The following is a 19,190-nucleotide window of genomic DNA, read 5'->3' on the forward strand; positions in this document are numbered from 1 at the left end:
AAAAGGGAATTATTCGCCGTCAAGCTTATTGTATTTGCCGTTGCGGCAAAAATGTTTCGCCTACCGCCTATCGCTATGGTTATATTTACACACTAAGGTGCCCTTGATAGAACACCAGTGCAACGATGTTCTGGATAGCCCATACAAATGTTGTATCCAGTGCAAAAAGAAAACAGCCCTATTATCGAAATTGAATTTATTAATCGATCATTTTGCTGCATATTGCTTCCATCTCTGAAAACGGTAAATGTAAAAGTTTGAAGTTTGCCTATTTTCGTTCAAGAAATTTAGTTCACTACAGGTAATTATTTAATTATAATATAATTTTTACTTCCATGAAAACTTTTTACGGTTCGAATAATAAGTGGCCGAAATTGGAGGAAAGGCCATTGGGGACCCCAAATAGTCACATATGTGTTGGGCCACATTAATCAAAATCGAGCTATGGAATCACAATTGGCTAAGATTTACTATTAATTCCCAAGATTCAGAGGTTCAAAGCCTGTGTCAGATTTTGTCAGGCATATTGGCAGGAGATAAACGATCGCAGATGTTCTGCCAAAAGGAATTGAACCCACGACATTTGTTATTCGAGGTGGGCACGATTATGTTAGGTTATTTGAATAGCTTTGCTGGGAGGGGATAAACTACGGTGGGTGTTCCGCAAACAGGTATACAGCCCACGACCATCATGACTACTGTCTTGGATGAGAGGCAAGATAGAAGTCAGTTAAGATGTGAGTCGGTCGATATCCTTGTTTCGTTTCGTACGACAATCAATGCGTAATAAATGAAAGCTTTAGTGAAAACTTGGACACTCTGAAAACCGGACACCTCTTAAAACTGGACAGTTGTCTGGGGACGTTTGCTATATTAACAGATTACTGGACACCTCCGTTATTGGTTCATCCGTTTTATTAACATCGAGGAACTCTTACCTCCAGAATTAGGTAGTACTGAGTCGGATAGGTTTAGTGTTGCAAGAGAAGTGTGAGTCATCTGGTTCTTGGTGCGCACTACTATCTACACTGCTATCAATTCTCCATATGTAGGTCCCGACCAGGGCTGCCACTTTAGTCCGATCGGATATTGATTTTTAAATTTGGTCCAAAATCTTGATTGATTTTGGCCCATTTTCGTCAAATCTTTAATTTTTTCAAAATTTTCTGTAGAAATAAAATTTTGACAAAATTTTCTATAGAAATAAAATTTTGACAAAATTTTCTATAGAAATAAAATTTCGACAAAATTTTCTATAGTAATAAAATTTTGACAACAATTTCTATAAAAATAAACAAAAAAAAAAAAATGACGGGGGTATAATAAGTTTGTCATTCCGTTTGTAACACATCGAAATATCGATTTCCGACTATATAAAGTATATATATTCTATATATATAACCATATAACCATGTCGATATAACCATGTCCGTCTGTCTGTCTGTAGTTTTCATCCAATTTGCCTGAAATTGGAAATCTAGAGGTATTTTCGGACCATAAAGAGGTGTGCCGAAAATTGTGAGTAACGGCCCATGTTTTGGTATAGCCCAAATATAGACCGATCTCCCGATTTTATTTCTTGGGCTTCTAGAATCCGCAGTTTTTATTAAATTATCCTGAAATTGGAAACCGAGAGGTACTTTAGAACCATAAAATTGTGTGCCTAAAATGGTGAGTATCGGTCCATGTTTTGGTATGGTCCCCATATAAACCGACCTCCCGATTTGGGGCCTTGGGCTTATAGAAACCGTAGTTTTTATCCAATTTGCCTGAAATTGGAAATCTAGATGTATTTTAGGACCATAAAGAGGTGTGTCGAAAATGGTGAGTATCGCTCCATATTTTGGTATAGCCCCCATATAGACCGATTTCCGATTTTACTTCTTGGGCTTTTAGAATCCGAAGTTTTTATCCTATTTGCCTGAAATTGGAAATCTAGAGGTATTTTCGGGCCATAAAGAGGTGTGCCGAAAACGGTGAGTATAGGTCCATATTTTAGTATAGCCCCCATAAGAACGATCTCCCGATTTAACTCCTTGGGTTTCTAGAAACCGTAGTTTTTATCCGATTTGCCGGAAATTGTAAATATTCTGGTATTTTAGGCTTACAAAAACGTGCCTCCATATAGACCGATTTCACTTCTTGAGGGTATAGAAGGCGCACTGATCATGAACATTGCTTTAAACTCAATGTAAATTTCTAGATTTTACTTCTCGGGTGAAAATCTACAGATTTAAGATTTCAAATCAAGAAGTTATTTTATAATTTTCTTGCACACTTACAAGAAATGTTAATGATTCTTCTAAAACTCAAACAAAAATGGTTCTTATAAATCCAGAATCTGATATAGTCTTCATAGGTACAATCTTGAAAATTATCTTGGGGAAGTGTACTAGTTGATCTGCTCTGCTTGGGAGAATACCTGTCATCAAATCCCCCTGAAATTTCAAAGGAAACCCTAATATTTGATTCATGGTGGTGGGTATCTAAGATTCGGCCCGGCCGAACTTCCTGCTGTATATACTTGTTTTTTTTTTATCCATTGTTTATTAGCAATAGTTCTCACTTTGTTTTCTAAATCACTCAAATAGTTTTTTTATTTCATTTTTTTTCTAATTTAAAAAAAAATGTATCTTTACTAATTCTTTGTTCTTCTCTTTTATAATTTATTATTGCTAGTTTTTATTTTAATTTTTATTTTGTTAGTTTGACAAATTTTCTATAGAAATCAAATATTGACAAAATTTTCTATAGAAGTAAAATTTTGGCTAAATTTTCTATAAAAATAAAATTTTGGCTAAATTTTCTATAGAATTGAAATTTTGACAGAATTTCCTACTGAAATGAATAAAATTTGGACAAAAATTTCTAATGAACTTAAATTTTAACAAAGTTTTCTACAGAAATAAAATTTGGAAAAAATTTTGTGAAAATTTTCTATAGAAATAAAATTTCGACAAAATTTTTTATAGAAATAAAATTTTGACAAAATTTTCTATAGAAATAAAATATCGACAAAATTTTCTATAGAAATAAAATATCGACAAAATTTTCTTAGAAATAAAATTTCGAAAAAAATTTGAAGAGAAATAAAAATTTGACAAAATTTTCTATGGAAGTAAAAAATTTGGAAAAAATTGTAACTTTCAAATTATATTAATTTAAATTGGGAAAAATTGTCCGCGAATTTTGGAAAAATGTTGGTCCAAACAAAAAAAAAAAAATCATTGTGGAAACTCTGGTCCCGGCATTGCTAAGCGGGGCTTGATTATCGACAAAATGGAGTCTTGGATGTTCACTACGATAACATCCAAAGAGATAACATACTGCCTCGACAATACGTAATTGATTCTAGGTGCGGGGAGGGTCTTGGTCTCCACATAAAGACAAGCAAGCTCTGTGGAGACATCCTGACGCAGTTCTAACTGCAGCTATCTTACTGGTCTTTATTTACAAACCACCGTGTATCGCTTGTCTGGACAATTTACTATCTGTAGTACAATCTTTTAATCGAATACTGTCGAAATTTCAGTCAAAGCGAACGAAGTTTTGTTTTTGTTCGCGAGTGTTGTCATTAGTGTCTGTGAAGAGTTCATTTGTTGTTGAAGACACATGTCCGTATACTGTATACTGTTTGTTTTTCATCCATATTACAATGTGTTTTTAATGTTAACATTTGGTAAAAACTAAATTTGCCAACTACACAAAGTGTAAAGTAGCACATAGTCACCTCAAGTAACCGTCTAGTCGAATATTGTAGCTGTAAAATTTTACAACACTAAATCGAAACTAACATCTTGTTATCATAGAATAGGAGGGTCGACAATTTGATAACAATGAATAAAGAACTTAAAAAGAACGCCAGAGGAAAACAAATCAAAAAATACATTTGTTGTGCCCTGTTCACATCGGCCATTCTACTGCCAGTTATATTGTACAAAATTGTATTAGCACCGCCACCATTTGACGAAATGGCACCATGTATATTTTGCGAAATTTCAAGTGGACGCTCGCCCAGTACTCACATAGAAGTGGAAACAGATGAATATGTGATATTTAAAGATATAAAACCAGCATCGACACATCATTATCTGGCCGTACCGAAACGACATATAGAAAGTCTGAAAGTAATGACAAAAGAAGACATACCATTAGGTAAGATTCATAAATTATTTGATGTATGGATTTATAATCTTATGACGTATATGTTGTTGTCTGTTTTGTTTTTTTCACTGTCATAGTGGATCACCTTGAGGCAGCTTTGAAAGAATTCTTCAAATCGAAAGGTATTGATACCGAAGATGCTCTATTTGGTTTTCATATGCCGCCATTCATTAGTGTCCGCCATCTACATATGCACGGTATAGCCCCGCGTTCGACTATGAGTTGGATGAATAGTTTTATATTCAAGACCAACTCGGCTTGGTTCAAATTGGTAAATGAAAAGAAATTTATTTCGTCTATCCTAAATACAATAATGTAACGTGTTTTGTTTTTGTTTTATTTTTCCTTTCCCATAGGTCGATGAAGCCCGACAGTATATAGAAAATAAATAAAATTCAACCTTCCATACTTTCCACGAACATAATAAAGAGGCCCAGAGTGGAATTATTCACTCTTCCATTGATACAAATTTATTCAGGACAATTAGCTAATAATAGGAGTTCTTTTACCAATTTGTTTATATTAGTTCTATTTGTTAATTGGTGTTAGAAATTATATTGTGAGATTAATGATTGTGTGAAATCTAGTTGATATTTTTTTTTAGTTAATATTAATGTACAGTTCTATTTGTTAATTGGTGTTAGAAATTATATTGTGAGATTAATGATTGTGTGAAATCTAGTTGATATTTTTTAGTTAATATTAATGTACATATTTCCTCATTTATTTTTATTTTTATGTTATTTATACTATGTTATTGGTGTTGAGTTAAAATTTCAAATCTAAATAAATAAGGAACCAAAAGGATATTAAAGAATGAAACAGAAAACGTGTACATTAAATGACGTCATTTGTGTACATTTTGTACATGAATGTCTACTTGTAACAGAGACCGCTTACAAGTTGACCTGGTCTTTGTATACGAAAGTTCATTGAACTTTTTTAGAATGGCCAAACAGATGTTTGTATATGGGATTTTGCAGTATAAATTTGGAAAAAGCAAAATATTGGTGCTTTTCACATCGCTTTTGAAGTTTTCTTCATCTTTTTACTTTGCAAAAATTTATTAAAAATAAGTATATATGGCCGTAAGTTCGGCCAGGCCGAAGCTTATGTACCCTCCACCATGGATTGCGTAGAACCTTCTAATAAACACTGCATTCCACAATCGTCTTCTAAATTGTAAGTAAGTCCATACGTGGTATATATTAAATCAAAAAAGGCCGACTAAATACGTATATAATTCAGTTTGACAAAATTTTCTATAGAAAAAAAATTTACAAATTTTTCTATAGAAATAAAATTTTAACAAATTTTTTATAGAAACAAAATTTACACAAAATTTTCTATAGAAATAAAATGTTAACAAAATTTTCTATAGAACTAAAATTTTGACAAAATTTTCTATAGAAATAAAATTTTGGTAGATTATTTTTGGGCTCGAGTGGCAACCATTATGAACCGATATGGACCAATTTTTGTGTGGTTGGAGATCGGCTATATATAACTATAGACCGATATGGACCAATTCTGGCACGGCTGTTAGAGACCATATAAAAATTTCAACCGGATCGGATAAAATTTGCTTCTCTTAGAGCCTCCGCAAGCCAAATCTGGGGATCGGTTTATATGGGGGCTATATATAATTATGGACCAATGTGTACCAATTTTTGCATGGTTGTTAGAGACCATATACCAAAACCAGGTACCATATTTCAGCCGGATCGGATGAAATATGATTCTCTTAGAGGCTCAGCAAGCCAAATCTGAGGGTCCGTTTATATGGTGGCTATACGTAAAAGTGGACCGATATGGCCCATGGCTCAATACCATCCGACCTACATCAATAACAACTACTTGTGCCAAGTTTCATGTCGATAGCTTGTTTCGTTTGGACATGCTTAGATCGACTCAGAATTTCACCACGACCCAGAATATATATACTTTATGGGGTCTTAGAGCAATATTTCGATGTGTTACAAACGGAATGACAAAGTTAATATACCCTCCATCCTATGGTGGAGGGTATAAAAATACAAGAATTTCTTTTTCTTATAGCGAAAAAATCATAATACGCTTCCTATTTTACAATTTTAACCTCTCATTATTGTCAATTTTATATGTTTTAGGGTTAAAAAATATCATTGTTCTACTATTAAAGCAATTTGCTAAGTCGGCCTTATAAAGGCCTCGAATTGGAAAACGAAAAAAAAATTAAATATAAAATAATTAAATTAAAATGATATAAATTATATTTTATTTTGAACTAAGTCAATGCCATTTACGACTTTTATTGTCTTATGATTATTATATATCATTGGCATTTTGTTAAGTGCAATCATTTTACAAAGCTACAAGTAAAGGTCCAAAAGTCCACAAGCCGATTTTTTTTGTTAACTTTAAAATATGTCCTTTAAAACCTCTAGTTGTTTATATTTTGAAAAAGTCTATAAGTTGTTCTTTTATTCTGTCTACAATCCATAACCGGCATACAATCCCAGATTATATAGGATTGGGATTTTTTTCAAATAAAAAATACACCCAAAGAAATTTGTTAGTAGAAACAGCAGAAAAGTCTGCTGAAAAAGGGAAAGCAGTCACTGATTGCAGAAATAGAAAACATTGTTTGCTATTTTTTAAAACATGTTTTAGTTTGGCTAAAACAAATAAAATTGTCAACTTCGAGGCAATCGTAACACAAAACAATATTTTATGAATATTGGTGCCGTTTTTAATAAATTTAGAACGACGCCAAAAGAGCCCCTTCAAACCCTCAGAAAAAGTGCATTTTAAGAATCATTTTTGTAAAAGCATCATTGCGGTCTGCTGAAAAAGGGAAAGCAGTCACTGATAGCCGAAGATGGCGTCGCTAGTATTAAACGTCGCTAGTATTAAATGCATATTATTTTTATATAGTACCAACCTTCAAATGATTTGTGTCAAAATTTGACGTCTGTAAGTCAATTAGTTTGTGAGATAGAGCGTGTTTTGTGAAGCAACTTTTGTTATTGTGAAAAAAAATGGAAAAAAGGAATTTCGTGTTTTTACTGTTTTCTGAAGGGAAAAAATACGGTGGAAGCAAAAACTTGGCTTGATAATGAGTTTCCGGACTCTGCCCCATGTAAATCAACAATAATTGATTGGTATGCAAAATTCAAGCGTGGTGAAATGAGCACGGAGGACGGTGAACGCAGTGGACGCCCGAAAGAGGTGGTTACCGACGAAAACATCAAAAAAATCCACAAAATGATTTTGAATGACCGTAAAATGAAGTTGATCGAGACAGCAGAGGCCTTAAAGATATCAAAGGAACGTGTTGGTCATATCATTCATCAATATTTGGATATGCGAAAGCTCTGTGCAAAATGGGTGTCGCGCGAGCTCAAATTTGACCAAAAACAACAACGTGTTGATGATTCTGAGCGGTGTTTGCAGCTGTTAACTCGTAATACACCCGAGTTTTTCCGTCGATATGTTACAATGGATGAAACATGGCTCCATCACTACACTCCTGAGTCCAATCGACAGTCGGCTGAGTGGACAGCGACCGGTGAACCGTCTCCGAAGCGTGGAAATACTCAAAAGTCAGCTGGCAAAGTAATGGCCTCTGTTTTTTGGGATGCGCATGGAATAATTTTTATCGATTATCTTGAGAAGGGGAAAACCATCAACAGTGACTATTATATGGCGTTATTGGAGCGTTTGAAGGTCGAAATCGCCGCAAAACGGCCCCTTATGAAGAAGAAAAAAGTGTTGTTCCACCAAGACAACGCACCGTGCCACAAGTCATTGAGAACGATGGCAAAAATTCATGAATTGGGCTTCGAATTGCTTCCCCACCCACCGTATTCTCCAGATCTGGCCCCCAGCGACTTTTTCTTGTTCTCAGACCTCAAAAGGATGCTCGCAGGGAAAAAATTTGGCTGCAATGAAGAGGTGATCGCCGAAACTGAGGCCTATTTTGAGGCAAAACCGAAGGAGTACTACCAAAATGGTATCAAAAAATTGGAAGGTCGTTATAATCGTTGTATCGCTCTTGAAGGGAACTATGTTGAATAATAAAAACGAATTTTGACAAAAAAATGTGTTTTTCTTTCTTAGACGGGGGACTTATCAGCTAACCTGTTATTTGTCCAAGAATCCAAATATTTCTCAAATTGAGGCATAACAGCAAACAAAATGTTCGCTGACCGCATATAGAAGCTTGTAAGGATATTACAGTGCAAAACTATACCAAAAACTACTTTTGGTTCTTAAATATGCTTTGGGGAAAAAAGTAAAACCTAAAAATGTTTATAATTTGTTATTCGTTAGACTCTGTATCATGGAGCAAATTAAAGGCGGCTGCGAATTTCTAAGGGTGGCCTATAAATTAAGTCTACAGGACGCTCAAGAACAGGGGCTTATTTATTTATTCTTTCCAAATCTACAAAAACATAACAACAATCATAAATTATAAAAAAAGGTACATGAGCTTAAAGACTAAAAAAAGTTAAATAAATAGTATTAATAACTAACAGAATTTGAAACAAACGAATACATAATAATTAAATAAATTATCAAAAAAAAAAAATATTAAAATTACAAAATTATATAATTTAAAAAAAATAAATACGTTTTATTAATTATTAATTGAAAAAATTAAAAATAAGAAACTATAAAAAAATAAAAAAAAAACAACATAAATATAAAACTACCCCATGATTAAGTCAAGATTACTAACATAAAAAACGAGTAATAAGACTCAATTATTATCATAACAAAAATAATTGATATAACATAATATATAACGAAATAAAAAATAAGAAAAATAAAACATAAGAAAACAAATGCATTAAAGAATTAAAAACTACTCATACATTTTTGTCGATACAGTTTTCATAAATAAGGCATTTATAATTCTTGAGTGGCAAGGAATAATTATTTTTATTCCGATTTGCCAGCGTGAACTTCTAAGTGAAATTTCGTGTCATTCTAAAGATAATACTGCGGAATTCTAATTCCAGAGAATGAAGCCACCGAGTCGAGCCGCTGTTATTAGCCGCCGCCGACCATTCTTGCCCAGTCGGCGACTCCGCCGAATATGTCGACTCAAATTAAGCCGCCAATTAATCAAAAAATATTGGTTTAAATCAAAAAAATGTATTACCCTGCCAGCATTTCAAAGTTCCATTTCATCCTCATCGCTACCACAGACTCGTAAGCGACACTGCAACAATCGCCAACTGTGATGGGGGAAGCATATGAAAAAGTATGAAATATACATGAAAGTATTTTGCCATCACTATTGTTACAAGGGCCATTTTATATTTTGTGAAACACCAAGCTCAACTAGCTTCTTAAAAAAATATTAAAAAAAAAAATAAAACGATAATGAACATTAGCGTAGCTAGACAATTTTCCTAGGGGGGACTTCAGCATAACTAGACAATTAATTTATAAAAAGCAATTAAAAGTAGTTCCACATTTTTTTGGGTGTTGTTCTAAAGCACAACTTTAAAAGCACTTCCAAAAATGTCCTCACAAAGAAGTTAATTATTTTAACCACACAGGAAGTTGTTTTAATTCAATTTTTTATAACTCTTTTTTTCGTATTTTTAATGGGTGTTTTTTTATACCCTAAACCACATAGTGGTCAGGGTATAATAAGTTTGATCGGCCAAAAAATGTGCCTACCAGAAATATTGATTTTAGACCCCACAAAATATATACCGATCGACTCAGAATCACCTCCTGAGTCGATCTAGCGCTTGGTGCCCGTCCGTCCGTCTGTCCATGTATTTGTTGTTCACAGGATTCCGGTCGCAATTATTAACCGATTTTGATGAAATTTGGTACAGGGAGTTTTTTGGGTACAAGGACGAACGCTATTGAATTTGGAAGAAATCGGATCAAATTTAGATATAGCTCCCATATATAGTATCGCCCGATTTCGACAAATGGGGTCACGTTGCGCGTTTTTTCAGACGGATCGTCACCAAATTTGGCAAAAGGTAATCTTTTCCATCGCCCTTCAAGTCTGCAAAATTTCATCCAAATCGGTTCAGATTTAGATATAGCTCTCATATATATGTATCGCCTGATTTTCCCAAATTTGGCCACAAAACCTTTTTTTATCAACCGATTTTACTCAAAGTTGGCTAAATATAATCTTCTATAGCACTAACTATATGTGCAAAAAATCATCGAAATCGGTTCAGATTTAGCTATAGCTCCCAAATATATGTACCGCCCGATTTTTCTAAATTTGACCATAAAGCCCTTATTTATCAACCGATCTTACCCAAATTTGGCTAAATGTAGTCCTCTATAGCACTAACTATATGTGCAAAAAATCATAGAAATCGGTTCAGATTTAGATATAGCTCCCTTATATATGTATAGCCCGATTTTCCCAAATTTGGCCATAGAAACCTTATTTATTAAGCGACCTTACTAAAAGTTGGCTAGATCCAGTCCTCTATAGTACTAACTATAAGTGCAAAATTTCATCGAAATCGGTTCAGATGTAGATATAACTCCCATATATGTATTACCCGATTTTGAAAAAATCGCCCCTAATAACCTTATGTTTGACCATACAGGCCTCATTTCTTAACTGATTTTACTCAAACCTTGCACAAGGTAATCTTTTGTGGTATTAATCAAACCCGCAAAATATTATGCAAATTGGTTCAGATTTAGATATAGCTTCCATATATATGCATCGCTCGATTTTCCCAAATTTGGCCATAGTACTCTTATTTATTAACCAATGTTACTCAAATTTCAAATTTTGATGTACTAGCCGATCGTACTTATACGTACTTGTAGCTCTTACATAAGAATATTGCTCGATTTTTACAAATTTGTATTTATTACCCACATTAATTTAACGATTGTCTCTTTTTTAATAATGGGCTCAATATTAGTGGCATACTAACTCTGTAGGCGCAATATCAACACAGCCAGTGTTGCTAGAAGTTGGGGAAATTCCCTATATGTAGGGTTTCTCTAATATTTAGCGTCTTGTAGGGACGTAGGGCCACAATGTAGGACATTTTCACTCAACACAATTTGTAATAATTTTTACATTTTGGTGGCTCTAGAGGAGGAAATTAGAAGCCGGCAAGGCTTGATCTTTAACAATGTGTGGTGAACCCTTATTCCTGTAAAGAATTTTGTTAACATTTTATTTCTATAGAACATTTTGTCACAATTGTATTTCTATAGAAATTTTTTCAAAATATTTCTATAAAAAATTTTCTCAAAATTTTATTTCTGTGGAATTTTTTCTCAAAATTTTATTTCTATAGAATTTATTGTCAAAATTGTATTTCTATAGAAAATTTTCTCACAAAAATTTGTTTATAGAAACTATTTCCAAAATTTAATTTTTATAGAGATTTAACAAAAAAGATTACTAATTTGGTTAGAATTCTACGAACTGTGGCAACCGTGTTGGTAATACAAATTTATATTCTAAGTTATATACGTTGCATATTCATGTTTTCGGGGGGTCTAAGCCCCCTCACCAGAGGCATTCGTTAGCTGTGTGGCAAGTGGCACCGTCCTGCTGAAACCACTTATCGTCCACATCCATATCTTCCAATTCGGGCCATAGAAAGTTCGTTATCATCTCACGATAGCCAACACCATTCACAGTAACTGCTTGACCGGCCTCAGTTTGGAAAAAATACGGCCCGATGATGCCGCCAGCCGCCCATAAACCGCACCAAACAGTCACTCTTTGTGGGTGTATTGGTTTTTCGACAATCACTCTGGGATTCTCATTCGCCCAAATGCGGCAATTCTGTTTATTGACGAATCCACTGATGTGAAAATGTGCCTCATCACTGAAGATGATTTTCTTCGAAAATTGATCATCCATTGTTGCCATTTCTTGGAACCAGTTAACACGTTGTTGGATTGTGTATCTCTCCATGGTTCAAATTGAGTAAGTCTGAAATAGAGAAATGTCAAATAAAATTCGGAAAAAAACTTGGCGTTTAGGTGTGGTTAACATTCAACATCGGCCCTTACAATTTAACCACCCTTTAAATCAACATCATTCTATTATTAATGAAAAAAATATGTTAAATGTGTTGTGATAGTGGTATACATTTTATATTTATAAGAATTTATACATGTTTAATCAAATTAATAAATATCTAAACAATCGTGTTTTACTTGACCGCAATGATTCTTTTACAACTATCTTAAAATGCACCTTTTCTGATGGTTCAAACCATCATAAGATAGATAGATGGCGTCGTTCTAAATTTATTAAAAAAGGCACCTAATAATTGCACTCATGCGATACTTTTTTGTAGTAACTTGGCATGGTACAAACTTCGACGTGGTGGGGATTCTCAGAAGCGCCGTCAAATTCGAAAAATGTTGACAGGGTAATAGTTGTCGTATATTTTGTCAAAATTTTGAACCTTCCGACCACACTAAATTAGCATCAAGTTTCTAAAATAATTTTAGAAGAATATAGCTCAGAAAATTTGAATGAAATGTAAATTTAATTGTACGATTAGTTGTATAACTAATTTCATTACCATTCGGATAACTTCCAATTTATTTTATAATCGATAATTTTCTGCCGCCAAATAGACAAATTTATATCGGCTTAGCCGTCAAGCCGCCTCCGCCGGCGGCAAGAATTTATGGGTAGGCTTCGTTTTCTGTTCCATACACTACCACACAATCTTATATTTCGCTATAAATTTCCAAAATGTTGTAATTTTTATTAGAATCCAAATGGTCATAATATAGTGTAACGTGACGCTTGTCTATGAATTTGTCACACATTAAATTTTCCGTCCTATACTTTGTAAGGCCCAAGGTACAAAAATATTTCTCTCTCCTCTCATATTTATTCTCTCTCTCTATCTCTCATTTGACAACCCTACATTTTACCAACCACCGCACATCCTTTGAAAAGTAAACAATACCGTTATCAACACATGTCACAGGGATATGACATTTCTCATTTCATTTAACGGTTTGGGCTAGTATAGTATAGTAGTGTAGGAAGTAGAAAATTACATTTGGACACAATGTTATTAGCACCAAAAAACTATAAAATATTTGTAATAAATTTATGGATAATCTTAATAGTACAATCTATGGTGACAGCTGAACCAGAGAAAGGCTCGGATGGACGTCCTTTAATTAAAGCGGCTACTTTTCACTTTCCTGAATATGCATACAAAGAGACTAGTAAAAATGTAAGTAGGTCAAATATTTTTATAGACATGCAAATGGCCCACATACAATAATAATACCGATATGTACTTATATTTCGCAACTGAAGGAAATAACTTACCATGATTTTGAGGTAAATTGTGAGCAGCATGCTGCTTGTGAAAATCTGGAGGGTGTAAAACGTAAGGCGTGTGTGCGTAGATGCATTTCCTATTCTTGCTATCAGGATATTTATGCTTTCGATGAGGTATGTAGATGTATAATAGTTTGGGGTAAGAAGAAATACGACGACATTTGATATTTGAGAATTGTTTTTGTATAGTTAAAATTACTTTTGAAAATAACGGTAATGAGTTTTTTTGACATAATTAGGTCTCACATTATTTCTTTGAAATGTTCAGGGTAGCTTAACGAAGTTTTACCAATTTTAACTACCATATTTGTATTATTTTGATTCAGATGACAAAATATGCGAAAATCATCCACATTTAATAATCCGTCCACTTTTTGTGAATATGGACATCTTTTACCTTGACTATTGCAATGAGGTGAACGACGAGTTGCAAGTTGCACTAATATAAGTTGGTCCATTCCTGCGTAATAGCTTTCTTCAACGCATAACTACTGGCTTATTGTTTAGCCCTTACATTGGCCTCTTACACGACTCTTCGGCGGCTGACACTAAATGTTTGCCTCCGGCGGTGGCGGCTTGACGGCTAAGCCGATATAAATTTTTCCATTCGGCGGCGCACAATTATCCATTATAAAATCAATGTGAAGTTATTCGAATGGTAGTGAGATTAGTTGTACAACCAGTCTTACAATCAAATTTACGTTTCATTTAAAATTTTCTGAGCTAAATTTTTGCAAAAACTGTTATAGCAGTTTGAAATTGATTGTGGGTGGAAGGTTCAAAATTTTGGCAAAAATACAACAACAATATTAATAAATTTTCCTGATTTAAATCGATATTTTTGATTAATTGGCGCTAATTTAGCCGTCGACATATTCGGCGGCGGCGTCGACAGCGGCGCGACTCGGCGGCTTCATTCTCTGGTTATGGCTGGCCTTGTTATGTAAGGTATAGTTACAGTTATTTCAAGCTCACTTAGGCTATTCAGTACATTGTGATACCACAGTGGTGAACTTCTCTCATATCACTGAGTGATGCCCTATTTCATGTTTATGCACCGCCTTTTATAGTCGAGCCCGGACGGAGCTTCATATTACTGTGAAAGCACTTAGAGAAGATTTGAAACACTCTGAAATGGCACCATGGTATTAAAGAAGCGCCTGCTAGCAATTGCACCACGGTGGCTCCCTGCTTTTTTCACTTGAAATTCAATTATTCATGAGTAATTAAAATTAAAACCATCAAACAATGGACGTTATTGAAATCTTAGCCGTGAGCATGAATCAATGTGAATTCGTTCATGAGTGTGATTTTTTATCGTGAACGCGAGTTTTAACGTGAGCGGAAAGATTCATTCGCCCGAATCGAAACATGTACAGTCCAGGCGTGTATAGATTTGTATCAGGCGTTTTCTTTTCAATGACTCTATTAATCATGTTCCTTAATCTAAATCTGTCCATAAAGCTCGATTAATAATTGTAAAATTAGATATAAGCATTTGGACGCTAATTGCCTGTTTCGGTATCAGGCTAACATGAAATATAGTGAGCGTTAATTGTGACGTGAACGTTAATTTTATCGTGAGCGTGAATTTTATCACGAACGTGAATTTTCTCGTGAGTGCGATTTTACTCACACCCATTCGTGAACAGAATTTCACTCACTACGACATATTTTTGTTTAGTTTCATTCACAAGATTTTGTTTAACTTATATTCATGACTCACGTTATGCGCTTTACAGACAAAAAATAAGGTTAGAGGAAAAATAAGGTTACCTTTAAAAAAGAGTAGAAAGTTAAAATAAAAAGGCACCGAATCTAATTCTGAAATAATTTTAACAAATAAAAAGTGGTTTAAGTTATGAACTTGAATGACAATCCCTACTATTGTGCCAAATTTAGCGATACAATATTACAAAAATAAGCGCCATATGCACCGCTTTGGTCTAATATAATGGGGAACATTTGTAGACAAGACACGGACCAGTGTTGCCAATAGTTCTGTGAAGGGTTATTTTAACCTAGTTAAAAATAATATTTTAGATGGCAAATCGAATATACGGACGAAGAACTACATCCGAAAATCTTTTTTATATATCTTGGCGAAGCGAGCTGAAATTGAGGTCATATATGAAGTAAAACGAAGCTCAAAAAGGATAGCGACGCATAACCTAGTTGAGGATAAGTGGAGGAGAACCCCAAAACAAAACAAGTATATACGGCCGTAAGTTCGGCCAGGCCGAATCTTATGTACCCTCCACCATGGATTGCGTAGAAACTTCTACGAAAGGCTGTCATCCACAATCGAATTAATTGGTTTGTGGTATCTTAAAACTTCTTAACATCGTTTTCTAAATTGTGAGTTAGTCCATACGTGGTATATATTAGACAAAAAAGGTATGTATAGATAAGTCTAAAAATAATTACGAAACGATATGGACTTTTGCACGGTACGTAGAGAGCCAGAATTGAAATATGGGGGTCGCTTATATGTGGGCTGTATACAATTATGAACTTGATATAGACCAATTTTTGGTTGTTAACGGCCATATACTAGCACAATGTACAAAATTTCAACTCGGATGAAATTTCCTCCTACAAGTGGCTCCAAAACCAAATCTCGGGACCGGTTTATATCGGGCCTATATATGATTATGGACTGATACGGACCACTTTTGGCATGCTTGTTAAATATCATGTACTAACATCACGTACCAAATTTCAACCGAATCGGATGAATTTTGCTCTTCCAAGGGGCTCCGGAGGTCAAATCTGGGGATCGGTTTATATGGGGGCTATATATAATTATGGACCCATTTCGACCAATTTTTGCATGGGTGTTTGAGGCCGTATATTAACAACATACCAAATTTCAACCGAATCGGTTGAATTTTTCTCTTCCACGAGGCTCCGGAGGTCAAATCTGGGGATCGGTTTATATGGGGGCTATATATAATTATGGACCGATATGGACCAATTTTTGCATGGTTATTAGAGACCATATACCAACACCATGTACCAAATTTCAGCCGGATCGGATGAAATTTGCTTCTCTTAGACGCTCCGCAAGCAAAATCTGGGGATCGGTTTATATGGGGGCTATACGTAAAAGTGGACCGATATGGCCAATTTGCAATACCATCCGACCTACATTAATAACAACTACTTGTGCCAAGTTTCAAGTCGATAGCTTATTTCGTTCGGAAGTTAGCGTGATTTCAACACACGGACGGACGGATGGACGGACATGCTCAGATCTACTCAGAATTTCACCACGACCCAGAATATATATACTTTATGGGGTCTTAGAGCAATATTTCGATGTGTTACAAACGGAATGACAAAGTTAATATACCCCCATCCTATGGTGGAGGGTATAAAAATAGAAATTAAATTTCAACAAACAGTTGTGTTGTAAACAAATGTTGCAAAACGTTTTTTTAAAAAAATGGGGGAAAAACTAGACGATGTGTTCTTTTAATATTTGCTACTATCAAAAATAAAATTTGGAAAGACTCTCCAATAACACCAATGTTAGACATATTAGAATTCAAAAGCCTAGAAGGTCGCGAGGAGCTATACAATTCTTATAAGTATAAACTATATATACAATTATTATAAGTATAGCGAAAATAATTCATACACCATAACATGTGAAGAGGCACAAAATTTCTTTTATGATGAAGGAAAAATAAATATTCCCTCACGCTGCAATGGACTTATGTTTTTGCCAGTACTACATAGATCCCATTTTGTTCTGGTATATTTTAATGTATCAACAAATGATTTTTTTAATTTAAATCATGTGAATGAATCAGCATACAAAAAGACAAATTTATTTTCTACGTTTGAGACAACGGTTGAGCCAATATCTGGTGTTATAAAGAATGTACCCGCATCAAAATGACAACTTCAATTGCGGCGTTTTCCTATGCCACTGTGCCGACGCTATTTCAAATAATACGGACATTTTAATCCAACATCATATAGGGAGGACATTACAAACCTTTTAATTGAAAATTCCGACGACATCTCAAAAAATGAAATACCATTTATTTAGTTCAATTTTCGCACGAGGTAGTTAATTTTCCTATAAAATGGTTAAGTGTTCAATAGAGACTAAACTAAAAACAATTCGAAGATTGTAGCAGGGGGACGGTCAATTTTGTTTATATACAATATCCTATTGCTACTTATCTTTGTTTTTTCTTCTAGCTCGAAGAAGGTGAAATCGATGTACGTCTCAACTCGTTTAAAGGATGTGTTATTCAAAGATCCGGTAACACCAATCGACGTTCCACTTAGCATAGAGCTCTCTCTGTTCGTCTCGATGAATTTGTGCATTTAATGCATTTAAAATTCACGAATTTATTTAAACATTTTACGTAGGAAACAGTATTAATTGTTATTATCTCACTAATAATGGTTTTAATGTAGGAGCAGAAGACGGGAACAATCAACTAAAGATGGACAATCATTGATGAATGGCGATAGACATATAATTGTCGAGTGAGAGAGAGGCAAATTCTGCCACGGTATATTGCTGAAACTGAAAAATCTTAAGAAATTCAATCATTTAGTATTTAATATTCGTTAATATATTTTTTTTTTATCAAAATTTCGCAAAGAGATTACGAAATCAAATTTATTTGAAACTGCTGTTTTGGAATTTATGTTAACTCTCTGTCCCCATTACGGGTCAAATTAAATAACAAAAATTGAACTAATAAGAAAATATGTGGCCATTTTTTACAAAGATAACAAACAGGAAATAATGTAATTGCCGAACTCGTAACTTCCACGTAATCTTTTCCATATTCCAATTCAAAAATTGTCTGCACATTTTTTTGTTAAAATAGAATAGCTAAAGCAAAGGAGTTATCTTCGGTTACTCGGTTAGTAGGACTATAGAGGAGAAGCCACATATGCGTAGATGTTCAAATGAACAAAATTGGGAGGCTTGCCTTAGGAATCAGGTGCGGAGCGGAGCACATTTTTTTTTGGGCGGAGCTGTAGTGAAAATTTTACAATCCGGAGCGGAGCTGGAGTGAATAGTTTTTCAACTAAAAACTGTTCGGGCATTTCTAATTTTTATCAGAAGATTAAAAAGATTTTTTTTCTACAAGCATTTCGGTTCACGATTGGCAGCTCCGTATCGCTGGCTTGTCTATACGGGGTCCAATTTGAAATATGAATTGATTAAAACTTTTAGAATAGCTGAAGCAAAGGAGTTATCTTCGGTTACTCTGTTAGTAGGACTATAGAGGAGGAGCCACATATGCGTAGATGTTCAAATGAACAAAATTGGGAGGTTTGCCTTAGGAATCAGGTGCGGAGCGGAGCACAATTTTTTTTTGGCTGAGCTGTAGTGAAAATTTTACAATTCGGAGCTGAGCTGAAGTGAATAGTTTTTCAATTAAAAACTGTTCGGGCATTTCTAATTTTTATCAGAAGATTAAAAAGATTTTTTTCTACAAGCATTTCGGTTCACGATTGACAGCTCCGTATCGCTGGCTTGTCTATACGGGGTCCAATTTGAAATATGAATTGATTTAAACTTTTAGAATAGCTGAAGCAAAGGAGTTATCTTCGGTTACTCTGTTAGTAGGATTATAGAGGAGGAGCCACTTATGCGTAGATGTTCAAATGAACAAAATTGGGAGGTTTGCCTTAGGAATCAGGTGCGGAGCGGAGCACAATT

At 34.4% G+C, this 19,190-nt stretch overlaps 2 protein-coding genes across 3 annotated transcripts; both read left to right on the forward strand.

Annotated features, from left to right (window-relative positions):
- Positions 1–153: 153 nt before the first annotated feature.
- On the forward strand, positions 154–4,993 carry LOC142235014 (adenosine 5'-monophosphoramidase HINT3-like). 2 transcript variants are annotated; one of them, XM_075306233.1, is made up of 4 exons: positions 154–301; positions 3,810–4,155; positions 4,242–4,435; positions 4,521–4,993. In XM_075306233.1, the coding sequence occupies exons 2-4, from the start codon at positions 3,837–3,839 to the stop codon at positions 4,554–4,556; spliced, it is 549 nt and encodes a 182-aa protein (XP_075162348.1). In that variant the 5' UTR covers positions 154–301; positions 3,810–3,836; the 3' UTR covers positions 4,557–4,993. The 2 variants fall into 2 exon arrangements, with proteins under 2 accessions (XP_075162348.1, XP_075162349.1); XM_075306234.1 differs by having other exon boundaries at positions 221–301; positions 3,815–4,155.
- An 8,154-nt stretch (positions 4,994–13,147) lies between these two features.
- LOC142233985 (uncharacterized) lies at positions 13,148–18,224 on the forward strand. The gene is made up of 3 exons (XM_075305047.1): positions 13,148–13,379; positions 13,466–13,603; positions 17,705–18,224. The coding sequence occupies exons 1-3, from the start codon at positions 13,209–13,211 to the stop codon at positions 17,792–17,794; spliced, it is 399 nt and encodes a 132-aa protein (XP_075161162.1). The 5' UTR covers positions 13,148–13,208; the 3' UTR covers positions 17,795–18,224.
- The last annotated feature ends 966 nt before the right edge of the window (positions 18,225–19,190 follow it).

The sequence above is a fragment of the Haematobia irritans genome, chromosome 4, assembly GCF_050003625.1.
Source record: "Haematobia irritans isolate KBUSLIRL chromosome 4, ASM5000362v1, whole genome shotgun sequence".
Lineage (NCBI taxonomy): Eukaryota > Metazoa > Arthropoda > Insecta > Diptera > Muscidae > Haematobia > Haematobia irritans.

What these genes read in the sequence shown, in the direction of transcription:
- LOC142235014 (XM_075306233.1), top strand. Translation starts at nt 3,837, where the DNA reads ATGAATAAAGAACTTAAAAAGAACGCCAGAGGAAAACAAATCAAAAAA. An exon ending in AAAAGAAGACATACCATTAG is followed by an intron (nt 4,156 to 4,241) that starts GTAAGATTCATA and finishes TCACTGTCATAG; the next exon opens with TGGATCACCTTGAGGCAGCT. An exon ending in ACTCGGCTTGGTTCAAATTG is followed by an intron (nt 4,436 to 4,520) that starts GTAAATGAAAAG and finishes CCTTTCCCATAG; the next exon opens with GTCGATGAAGCCCGACAGTA.
- LOC142233985 (XM_075305047.1), top strand. Translation starts at nt 13,209, where the DNA reads ATGTTATTAGCACCAAAAAACTATAAAATATTTGTAATAAATTTATGG. An exon ending in ACAAAGAGACTAGTAAAAAT is followed by an intron (nt 13,380 to 13,465) that starts GTAAGTAGGTCA and finishes TCGCAACTGAAG; the next exon opens with GAAATAACTTACCATGATTT. An exon ending in ATATTTATGCTTTCGATGAG is followed by an intron (nt 13,604 to 17,704) that starts GTATGTAGATGT and finishes TTTTTCTTCTAG; the next exon opens with CTCGAAGAAGGTGAAATCGA.